General features: G+C 39.4%; 1 protein-coding gene across 4 annotated transcripts in view; it reads right to left on the reverse strand.

Annotated features, from left to right (window-relative positions):
• Window positions 1–13004, reverse strand: part of LOC306853180 (protein diaphanous homolog 2-like) — a 446875-nt gene that overhangs the window by 178287 nt on the left and 255584 nt on the right. For all 4 annotated transcript variants that reach the window (XM_079390392.1, XM_079390393.1, XM_079390391.1 and 1 more), the window contains one exon: window positions 9871–9965. In XM_079390392.1, the coding sequence (XP_079246518.1) occupies window positions 9871–9965 (95 nt within the window). The remainder of the gene's footprint in view (window positions 1–9870; window positions 9966–13004) is intronic.

A 13004-nucleotide genomic window follows, 5' to 3' on the forward strand; every position in this document is an offset into this window, starting at 1 on the left:
CACTGAAAAGGCATGGACACAGTTATTTTTGCGCCTGACCTTATTGAATATGCATTTCACAAAAGTTATGGGAGGAGAGTATTCAAATGAATCATGCAACGCGTTTTACTAACGTTTTACGCTCATCAAATTACTGACATTTGTGCCATTACTTAACACCCAAAAAAGCATGTCTTAAACTGCTTCGCGCTTGAAATGGCTGCAATTATTGTTGCTAGGACGAGCCACCTCAGAGAACAGAGACCGCATGGTAGAAGGGAGAGGATTTTTTCGACACGTATATTAATTATTTTCAATGCCAGAACACCACATTTTGTTTGCATATCATATTGTTTGCTAAGCCATGTTAGTTTTAATTTGCTTCTGGAAATAAAAGATGACTTGGAACCGAGTCACACAATACCAGCTCTATCACCCTCCAATCGGCACTGTTTTGGAACTTGCGCTCTTGCGCTAATTTGCCCTGTTTAGTAAAACTGGCTCCTGGTGTTTTAAACCATCTCTTCTGTCCACTTTGGACCAGAGAAGGGTCTATGGGCCAGTGTATGTGGACTTTTTCTGATATTTCATCTAATATTTTGAAATAAGTTTGCACAATATACATATAAGATAAATGTTTTTTTTTGTTGTTTTTTTTACAAAGCTATTTTTAAAACGTTTACATGGATAAAACATTCTGCTACACGTATCAGTCAAAATTGCGTGAAGAAAAAAAAAAGTTACCAGAAAATCCTTTCAATTTTACCGGTATTCAGAACAGAAGACGACAAAAATCAGAAAATGTAAGTAGCTACACAATTATAGTACAAAATGATATATATAATCATAAAATAAAACTAAATTGTTATAAACAACATAGGCCTGTAAACATCTAGCAATGCTATAATTGATATGTTGTGTGCGTGCGAGCGAGAGGATCATGGGAATTTGTCTTATCACAGAGGAAAAAAATAAAAATATTCACGAGATGACTTTGTAAAATAAACAAAACAAACAGGATCCACTCTCAGCCATCTCTGTTTACACGAACATCGTAATGTTTAAGTATTAGCTCAGTCAGTGGAGAGGTAGTCTCGAGTAGCCAGACCTTCAGACTGACGGCAGAAGGTCTGGAATAGATGTCCGCTTTCATTGGCCAAGGCCAACCGACATGTCAAACAACCATTCATAGTTCGTTTCATTTAGCGTCACGTTTCGGGGTGTGGAAGTGTCGCCACAATAACAAACTGGTGTGTCAAACTCTCAGATGTATTTTATAGATTCTATACTGCGAACAGTATATATTTCACATACTTTTAAAAATCCAGCCTTTAGTTGAACCTGATAAGCGTTCGTCGTCACAGTTATAAACACAACGGCTTATTTCTTTCGTGAGGGAGTTTGGCGCCACGGCATCTTTGTTTCCTGTCGGACAGAAAATAAACGTGACACTCACGTCTCGGTTTAATTCAACCAGTCAGATTACGACTTCGACATTCCTGAAGTGTTTCCAGAAAAGTGTGCTATATGCATCAGACGTTTAGCGAACGGCGTCCGTGGGCTGAGACTAGTGGCGAGGTGGTCTTTAGTCAGTTCAAAAGTGTGAGCGTCCACACTACGAGTACAATCCAGTCAAATGCATTCTCGACTACCACTGGAAGTGGTCAAATGTGGGCAAGCTAGAGCCCGTTCAAATCTGTGTTTAGCTTTGTCCACTTGTGATCGGATTGATTAAAACTTATCTTAACAGTAGGTGTAAACAGGGCCTTACACATAAACAGAAAACACACATCCACAGCGACTCAGGAGGGTAATTTTCATCAACGGGTACAACATGCGACACATTAGAGGGTTGTGCAGTTGGCATTAAGCTAATCTAGAGAGCAACACTTTGACAGATCCGAAAGGGATCTCTACTCCCCTAAATCGAACTAACACCTCAGACTGTCACAGACACTAGCCACAGTTAGAAACTGACAGGCGACAAACCTAGGATGACAGATTCAAAAATCGCATTAAACTAAATGAGAAATAAAAAAATTGATTATATTTGGGTCGGTGAGGGATAGAGCTGGCAAAGCTGACAGACCTGCCATGACATTAATATTTAGTCTTTTTAAGGACTTTTTTATGGATATGGCGAGCATGAACACCTGAGCTGTCTGTTACATTTTTCTGTCTTATATACATTCATAAATACACACACACAATTACTCACTTGATCAGCACAACATAAAGTTGTATTACTACTGAATTTGCATTTCATGCAGAGGAGCCTACCAGAGCTGTGCCAAAACAAGGCTTCAATTAAACTCAAGGGGGTGAGCAGTCTTTTCTGCTTAGCCATTAATCTGGAAGCCTGTGACACCTCTGTACTTCTCGTCCTGTCCTGAACGTACTTTTCACTATATTCAAACAACAGGTAACAATACACCAGGCTGCTCCAGTTACCTGTTGTTAGCCTTGAGAACAAAGGCTGTCACAGTCACCATGCCCTGCAACCAGCGAGGCAGGTAATGAGGGCTCATGAATATGTATGAAGGCATAGCCGAAATGGCAGACGATCCGGGTGATTGACAAACAAGATAAACAATAATAACAAGCAAGGGCAAACACGGAACCCCTAACAGGCACGACTACGCACAAGCATGCTGAGAAGGCCGTAGCTGCACTGAGGTGAGGCGCAGCGGGAGAGAAAGCTGGCAGGACATACGTCAGGATGGACAATGGGCTTCTCAGAAAATGCTACGAAGATTTCAGTCAAGTACGCTACCTTACATCACCCTAATAAGCTATTAATGCGATGCCAGATTTCTAAGGACATGAGAATGCAATACTGTCATCTCTAACGCTGTGGTGCTGTATCAGGCGGGACAGAGAGTGTGGTTATTTGTCATCGTTACACATTATGCATTGCGCTACATACTTTATTAGCTGCCGTTATGATGTTTTGAGTTGAACAAAAAGAGACTGTAAGGATAAACGATTGAATAATAATAATAATCAGAGACTGATTCAACACTTTTTTTCGGTGTTGAATCAAACATTCATGTTGAATCAAAGTTACTATGCTAGTCATAAACTATTTAGGCAAACTGGAGAGTTTCATGCAAAAAAATAAATAAATAAAATAAAAAAATTATAAATAAATAAAATAAAATACATTTATGAATCAATCAAAGTCGCTATGCTGCTGATAAACCATTTAGGCAAAACCAAACTGGAGATTTTCATTTAAAATAAAAAATGAATGAATGAATGAATGAATGAATGCATGCATGAATGAAACAATTAAATAATTAAATAAATAAATATATATTGTTTTCTTTTTTAATGTGTTCCACAGAGGAAGAAGGGGGTGGGGGTGGGGTTACCAAAGTCAGTAAATGATGATAGATTTTTTTGTTTTGTTTTTTTTTGGGGGGGGTCTTCAACATTATGAGATTAACATCACAAATCATAGGATAGCCCTAATATTTTGGCATATATTTTTTACTATTTATTAATATTACTCCTAAATGCAACTGAAGCTTTAAAAAAGGGCCTTAAGTTATGCAGTCCAGCGTAGGTGCATGAATGAAAAATCTGCAGTTTGGAAAGTATTCAGTCCAAAAGGACTCATAAAGCATACTTCACAAGGAAGGAGTGAAACAGGATCGAGCGTCGCACATTTCCATCTTATCAACTCGGGAATTAAAAATACATGGTGCTAAAATGACAAAAATGGGAAGTATGGAGTTCCTTTGAATACTGAATTGCACAAGGGTACATGTTACATTAGTACATTTCCTTTTCAGTAGTCGAGCGGTCAATAGGGATGAATCCTAAGGAATGATTGGCATAATTCATAACAAGTAGAAGGTACTGCAGGAGCATACTAATGTGGTGAGGAATGTCATTCAAAAATGAGCAGTTTTCTTTCGTCTATGATATATAATTACAGAAACTCAGCGGTGACACCGCTCTGCAGCTCAGTCCATGCAATGACACACATCGTAGTGATGACATCACTGTGGCTCTGGGGAGAACTTGGCTGTCAAATACACAGCTGAGGTTGTGTGACGTGCTCCCCACAACACACCGTGATTAACATAAATCAGTCATGCTACAGACTTTCTTATGTGCTTGAAACCCCTGCTTGTGAGAGAAGAGGACTTTCCACAGTGACTGGCAGACAGAGTCCTGCTAAAGATCAGTACATGAAACAGTGCAGACTGAACAGTAATTGGCAGTGTTAAGAGGGAACTGAGAGAACCTCTTGGGTGTTGGTAGTCTGTGTTGACGGAGACAGTTAGGGAGCACTGAGAGAGACAGGTAGACAGGGCCATCTCACTGACTTCTAGCACTGGGCTGAGATCTAACATGCTCAAATCAAGTGTATGACCACATATAGTGCCAAAAGTACTCACTCGCATGAACTTTTTCTGGTTTTGCTGTGTCACAGCAGCGGATCACTGTGGATTTGTGGATATGGCCTTTCTGCCACTGATCAACAGGCAACAGACACACTATTTAATGTCAAAATAAAGTGATCAAAAAAAATAAAAATAGAACAAGTTCATTTGAATTCACCTGATAAATAACAAAGATGTCAATAGTCGCACAAACATGTTTTTTTCTCTCCTGTAGTAACAAGAAGGTTTATTTTGATTTGTGGAAATATTTTCATTTTGATCTGTTGTTCTGTTGATCGAAAATATCTGAATAAATCCATGGAATTGTGAAACAAAACCACTGAGCATTTTAAACAAAAAATTATAAAAAAGTGAATGATTAAATTAAATTAATTTAATTTAATTATATATTAAATCCAATTAAATATCGAATCAAATTAAATATTAAATTAAACAAAATTAAATTAAATTAAATATTTCCATATTTTGCTTCATTTTATTCACATTTTATTTTGTCAACATTTTAGTCAAAGTTTGGGCACTGAATGACTGAAATCAATATTCTAAATATTCTCAGACAATTAAAAAATATATGATTACAATATAGAAGTTTTAAATTACACATACCATCATGCATGTGTGTGAAATCAACAAATACAAAATCTGACATACCATATACAACATTTCCACAATAGTTTGACTGCATTTAAGCATTGCTCTTTTGATTATCTTCGTCCAGGTATATTCCTTTCTAATACACATCAAGTCGATGCAAATTAAAACTGCTTCTATATGACTGCTAAATAGCAAGTTTGCAGCGATATCTGTGAACCTAATGAGAGAAGAAACCTGGATAGCAATTAACAGCACTTCATCAGGCCATGACTTAAACGTAATATTTAACAAATTGGCCAATTATAGATATGCTGATATTTTTAGTTCGGTTTGAAGTTTAAAAAAGAAGATCACACAAACCACAGCAGGAGTATAAAAGCCCACAGTTCTATTTCCTGTGAATAACTGGCCTTTCACTGAGCACATTAACTGAGCTGAACTGAGGTTAGCCCTGCCATAATGAGAGCATGTGCGCTAAGAAGAGAGACGTGCAGTGGGTCATTTTCAAATGAAAGCTATTAGTGTTCATTACACAGCTCCCTGTTGATAGCGCTATACAAAGAGTACAAAGGTTGAGTCCATCTCGAGTATGATGTAGATAGAAAAGCTTATTAGAATTATGAGATAAAGTTTTGCTCCAGGCCAGCACAGTGCCTAAGTACAACCCTCGTATAGAAAACGAGCCAGAGAGACAGTGAGAATAAGAAACATCTATCCATGTGAAAGTAGCGATTGGGCAACAAGATTGTTCTTTAAAAATCCCCTCCCGAGAACATCCTAGTTTATCCCTCTCCGTTCCCTTCCTTTATCAAGACTAACCTGTTACTTTGTTTATTATCATATTGCATTGCATTGGAGTGTGGTCTGTTTGTCTATTGTCCTATTCTCAGCACACTATAATGCCACTGGTGCATTATTTCAGAGAGGCCCACAACCTTTGAGAGCTTATTAATGATATCTGCATTGTTCTGGCTTTTGGCTTTGCTGTGCTTTGGGCATCAGCAGTGCAAGGGCATTGAACCAAAAACCACTATCCCCGCATTAAAGTCTTCCCAGAGGGCTGAGGAAGGGTTCTTTGAGAGATTAAGACACCACTGGAGAACGCAAACTTAAGATACTGCCTCCCTGGCAGGGAACAAGAAATCCAGAGGTTTGTTTCTCAAATTATCATCTAAACTGATTACAGAGATTTAGTGGTATCAAAAAGTGCTGTAAAGAAACTTTCAGACTTATCTTCACACTTTTCATATGGGGTCAGCAGGGTGCAGCTGCCGAACTCAGTTGTGCGTGAAATAAATGGATGTGTATTAACATAAAGGCATGATGCAGAGTGAAGGAGATTTGCCTGGGTGGAAGATTTAAGGTTGTGGCCTCACTGGTGGCTTGAACAAAGCAGTACGTGGCTGAACCTGGCTTCTTCTGGGTTGTGAAGCAGGTGTTCTGAAAAACGTGAGCACAATGGTGGCGTGCAGACCTTGGTCTCTTTTGCACGTGCCCAGTCTCTTTCTCTTCTGTCTGTGCCACACGTCGACAATGGGGCAGAGCTTCTTTGTCAACATGTCTGCCTTTTTTTATGGGGACCTTTGCCTGGACCAGACACTATAATAAATGCTTTTTTATCTGATTGTTTTGCAGGCCATTTGTTGTCAGTGTGATGACGGTTCTTTGCTTGCGTGATGAGAAAATATAGAATGACATCCACAAAGCAAGAACTTTAAAAAAAAAAAAATGAAAAAAGAGGGACAGTCAAAAAAAAAAAAGAGAGAGAGGCTAAGCCTCAATCCTGTCAGAGAGAGAGAGAGCATCTGAGTGAGGCATTGCATTTTTCTCCAGACAATGGAAAGTAAGTGTTTGAGTGCTTGGCTGTGCAGGCAAGCGTTAGATGAGAGGCTTCACACGCCTACTGTATGGATGCTATACCCTGGCAAGCCTGCTGGGGTTTACAGATCTGTGCATCGCTTGTATGATCCGATGGAGCTAGAGGAGTACTGTATGTCTAGGATGGAGCACACTCAACCAAGCAGCTCTAACAGATGTAGGTGATTGTTTAATAACACTTGCTGCCCTCAACGGAGACATCGTTTACATTACACTTCAAATTTAGAGGAATACAGCATTTTCTTCTTTGATGGCACTTACACTAGAGTTCATGCTGAGTCACAGAATGCTTTTATTTTAATGGCAAAAGTGTGTTGCAAGGATGTAGGGGAAGAATACAAGGGTTTGTGAAAGTGACAAGTGTTTTTTTTTTTATTATTCTGATTTGATAAGTAGCAGCAAAGAGGGCAGACAATTATAATTTGAAGGAGAATTAAAGTAAACTGAAATCAAAGAAAATTAGGACAATGTCAAATTTATTTTATGTATATAATATATTCTTTTATTATATACATACATCGATGTGTATATGCCCTTATAATTACGTCCACCACTTGGTTCAATCATAACTGAACTTTTGAAATTGAGTTAATTTTCAATAACTATCTTATTAAATTAGTCAGTAGAACATAATTCATATTTACTTTCAAGGAATATAGAACAGCATATTCTCATTCTATCATTAACGAGACCATGCTCATTTCTTTCATGTGCGGTCAAGTCTGAATCCTGAGTGTGACCACTGGGGCACTCATCTGGCAGTTCTTCCTATTTTGAGACTTGACATTTCCTTGACGCAGTGTGAATGATGTCAAGACAGAGCAGTAATCAGCATGTCCCTACCCTAGGAGAAAGAAAAATAAAAAAGAACAATACCCAGTAGTCTCTCCATCCATATTATTTGAGTGGTTCAGAGGTATGTCTGTCTGTGGCTGCAAGCTCACCCACAAGCTTCTGCCAACATCCCGTCGACATGACTGAGGCATTACCATCCTGCCCGAGAACTGCTAAAAAGCCTATACCATTACTGTGCAAGGACATAAAACTGGACCTGTGCATTACCTCCCACTCAAGGATGAGGATGTCATGCCATGGCTATTTGAGTTCCAGGGATGAAGATGGGGCAGTGCGAGAGAGAGAGAGGGTCAGAGAGAAAGAAGGATGAAACTGAGAATAGAGACAAGGGAAAGAGGTGTGCAGACCTGACAGATGAATCTCCTCTATAAAGCGCAGCTGAATGTGGGAAAAGGTCATCACTTTAGCTCTTCTGCTTCTGTAAAGAGCGACAAGGCTGTCACCTCAGTTCAGGCTTCCACACACCCAGCCCAAACCACCTGGCAATTAAAGGTCATCTCTGCTCCCAGTAACAGCCAGGAAGGGCCAATGTGGACCAGGACATCTAAATATTCCTTATCTGCTCTACCTTTCTCCAGCTTTGAAAGAAGAGCAAGGCGAAAAATAGAGACAGAAAACAACAAAAATCCCTCATCTAGATGAAGGGGAAAAAATGCAGATGAATTCTGGCACTTGGACATGGCCCAAGCACTTCAGAAGCAAAAGCTAAAATAAAAGTCACAAATCCCCCTAGTGGTCTCTGAGATAAACGCCAAGCTGTCAGTTGTGAAGCAGAGTTTACTCTTTCAAATCCACCTAATTCACAGTGGTGAAAAAGCCACCAGAGGGTTCGAGGCAAAGGGTGGTCTAATGTAAATGAGATCAACTCTTTCACAGACAGCTGAGGTATCTTTAGTTCAGGAAACAAATGCCATTTGCAATTACCACGTTTAAGATGAACAAAAACCACTGAGACAGTCAGGGCGTGAAGAGCTTCCTGAAGGATCATCAATCTTGCCTGTAAGACAAAGGGCAGTGGGAGGGAGGGTGGGGCGGCAGGAGTTTTGCCAAGTCCTGTCCCAAAGCAGCTATTATGAGAGAGTGAAAGTGGAGCTTCTACTGGCTTGGTGAATGAAAGCAGACAGAGTATTGTACAAGAAGCACTGCCTGGCATCAAAGACGTCTCTTTAATGAAGCCTTTCAAATGCACACAGTCATCTGTAAGCATGACGAATCTCAGAGAAAAGACAAACGTAGGACGTTTTTACAAATGCTATTCAGAAAATTCCCATGAATATCTGGCTTTCGAAAAAACAGATTTATCTGTTTAGGGATTTGGTGTGTTTCTGTCAAAAGTTCAGAAGCACACACACACACACACACTCTTTAGTAGCACAACATTCTACGAGATTTGTCTTTAACAAAAGATAAATGTCTATTAACTAAAATTAATACTACTAATAATTAAATGAATAAATAATAATAATATTTTTTAATGACTCCAAACTATCTAAACCATAAACCTGCCCATAAAATTAAGAAATCAATTAATTCATTCATTTCATTTTATTAAGTAAAGTAAAATAAAGACAGTTTACATAAAGAAATGCAAAAAAATAAATTATTGTACCATTTAAATATTTTTAATTTTAAAACTGTATTGGATAACACGACTTTAGCAGCCCTAAGATACTAAAATAAACACATAACAATAAAAAATAAATAAATAACAATGGTGAAAATGTAGGGTACAAAACACACAAAATAGATAAATAGATAAAATGGATAAAGTTAGATATGTGTGTTTGTGAGTATACAGTATATATATATATATCATATTATGTGTGTACATAATATATATATATATATATATATATATATATATATGTACACACACACCTCTCTATCTTTAGTGGAGCTTCTACTGGCTATATATATATATGTATATGTATATATATATATATATATATGTGTATATATATGTGTGTGTGTGTATATATATATATATAAATATAAATATAAATAAAACTAAATGACCCCAGTAGGACCTGAACTGCATTTTGACCAGGATGTGTTTGCATTTCATACATAGCCCTGTGAGCGGATAAAGGTTTTAAATAGGGGATCAAGCTGCATTATATGTGAAAGTGCCTATGCACACACAACTCACCTGGATTAGTGCTTCACTTAGCCTCTCCTCATCCACCTGCAGCACGATATCCCGGATCTCTTCATAAGGCAGCCGGAATGATCCCAGGAAAATTGCTGTTTGGAAAGAAAAAAAGAGGGGGAAACAAATGGTGGAGTTATTTTCTGGCCCTGTAGTTTAGATTGTTAGTGTTCAACAGGGCCTCCCTCAGAAATTATCATGGGACAACGTCAATAACAGGTGGATGGTAAAAACACAGTTTGAGTGTTTATTCCACTTCGGGATATTTCCTAGAATTTCATGGGCAATTGGAAGTGAAAGAAAAACACCATGTTTCAAACACCACAATTTTCTGGCAACAATAAAAGCAGCTAAAATAACCTCAGATTTGGGGCCCTATCACAAGATAATGACTACACATCTTAAACTTTCACCCAGGTTGAAATGCAGAGAACCACAGGTGCAATTTACCCAACAGCTGAATTTGATAACCTCCACCGCTTCTGAGGAAAGAATAGTCTGTAATTATAGCATATAGCTTATAGTGCGCAGTTTAAAGCGCATCAGTGGGGGACCGAACATAATTGTACATTTCTGTCTGAAGCAGTCACTGCATTGAGGTTAAAATTACCTTAACATTTATGCAGATTAAGACAGTCAAGAGTTTTCCAGTAGTGTCTGGAAACAATGGTGAGCAGAACCTGATTTTGTTCTGGGGAATTATCACAGTACAGAAAGCATTCAAGGGGCTGCTCTTGTTTTGTACCACCTACCACCAAGCTATTTCAGCAAATGTTTGATGGGAACGTATGGCTGAGTGGATCTACTGAAGATAATACGTGAGAGTCTGTTCTTTGAAATAAGTATTTATTTGGTCAGATTCCTCAGAATTGCATCAGCCAATGAATGCGAAGGCCCTTCTTGGGGGAAGTCGTGGCCTAATGGTTAGAGAGTCGGACTCGTAATCCAAAGGTTGCGGGTTCGAATCTCGGGCCGGCAGGGATTGTAGGTGGGGGGAGTGAATGTCCAGCGCTCTCTCCACCCTCAATACCACGACTGAGGTGCCCTTGAGCAAGGCACCGAACCCCCAACTGCTCCCCGGGCGCCGCAGCATAAATGGCTGCCCACTGCTCCGGGTGTGTGTTCACGGTGTGTGTGTGTTCACTGCTGTGTGTGTGCATGTTGGATGGGTTAAATGCAGAGCACGAATTCCGAGTATGGGTCACCATACTTGGCAGTATGTCACTTCACTCACTCACTCACTTCTGCCTCACCCCACCATCCAGCTCTCTGGTGTGCAGGTGAATGAGGTCCAACTTCTGATGAACAGTGATTTAATAAACTACCATTCCCACCAGCTGATTGACTGAGTCTCTGTGAAACTATGCTCTATTTTCTGCAATTCATTAGTCAGCCATCTGCGTGTGACAATATGCCGGTTTCTTCAGAGAAAGCAGACTTCTGTTCTTTTTTTTTTCAGGAGATAAAGGTAGAGCAAACACAGCGGCATTTCAAAGCAGGGGGCTCATCTGGCAAAAACCGGACACAATGGCATAGGAAGAAATTCTTATTGTAGCTTCGGTGTGCCAAAACGCACAACGAGGTTTTAAAACTAACCTAACAACACAATACAGCCTGGCTATAGGGATATGCTAATGATGCAACCATCAGTAGCATGATGAGCCAATCATCAAGAGTATCACATGCCAATAAACAAACAAATGGTTAGTCACTGAATGTGGTGAGTTTAACAACCCCCAGTCAGAACTTATCATATTTGCTGCAAAAAATTTAATTGGACGACAAATGCTTTCGCCTCATCTGTTGATTCATTAGCATAATTTACACATTCACAGTGAGTGAATTATCCTGAGTTTTTCCTCTAACAAGTTTGTCCATGACAGATGCATGCCATAATTCATTTCCGTTCATATCCACTTGTACTCATAAGCCCGGGATTTAGTCACATTTTGTTTAGTTTTTTTTTGGTTGTTTTTTTCTCAACACAGCAAACCTTGCAAGTCTGCCAAATTGCAAGCATTATGCAAAGAGAGCTCTTCCATCCCAAATATATAAAAAGCTATCTATACTAAACCAACTCCACACACGGGCATAATTTAGCAACTCTCACTTTGTTTTAAATGCAGTCCCCTACATGTGTAAAAAAGGAATGCTGACGGAGGGGCGACGTGACTCTTCTGGAGTTGGACCAAGGGAGGGAACAGAATCCAGGGATTGTTAAACATGCTAATGGACCACAGAGCTCTGCTGGGTATCTCTGTGTTAATAGAGGAGCATGACTTCATGTAGTTGTTGCTTGCTTTGCTTGGTTCCTCCTATGTTAACTGCACTCATGAGATTCACAGCCTCCTCGTCACATCTGGATTATTGTTTCAGCTGTGCACGGAGCCACACCCGGGCCCCAGGTTCAGAGTAGCAGAACAAATATCCTGCTTCTCTTTACACTCACAGTGATGTGTGGGATCATGTGTGTGTCTGTGTGGGATTGCTCACAGGCCCCCAGGATCAATGAACTCAGCAAGTTTTCCTAGAATTTCATGGCCAAAAAATGAAAGTGTGGGCATTGTCCAGTCATCCCACAGACTGTACTCTCAGCATGAGGGGAAGACAGCAATAGATACCCTGGGGTATGAGTAACCCTCTCTTGTCCAAGTAAAGAGTCGAATTGAGTTGCACAAGTACCTTGGGTCATTTTCACAAACCTGGAACAACCCTGTCTTTGAGGCCCCCAACACAAAAATAAAATAAAAAATATATATTTTTTAAATCAAAATTAATAAATAAAATTGAAGATTCTTTTACACAACCTCTTTCTGCTTTCCTGTCCCACCTCCCCTTTCCTTTCTCTTTGAGAGACGACAGATTTGTGGCTGAAGTGAATGTGTAACAGCACTCCCACTCGTGTTCTGCATTAGTTACTCCAAAGCCTGAAGTGATGTGTGTGTATGCGTGTGTGTCGCATCAAAGGCAGGGTAAAGAACTAGCAGAAATGAGAATGAAAGAACGAGAATGTGAAAGAGAGTGAATGAGGGGAAGAGAGAAATGTCACTGCCATCTTTTCTGTTAGGGCCATCTCCATCTGCTCCAGATCTAATCGAAGAAGAGGAGAAGAAAAAATAAAAAACACACAAACC

Source organism: Barbus barbus (assembly GCF_936440315.1).
Source record: "Barbus barbus genome assembly, chromosome: 33".
Classification (NCBI taxonomy): domain Eukaryota; kingdom Metazoa; phylum Chordata; class Actinopteri; order Cypriniformes; family Cyprinidae; genus Barbus; species Barbus barbus.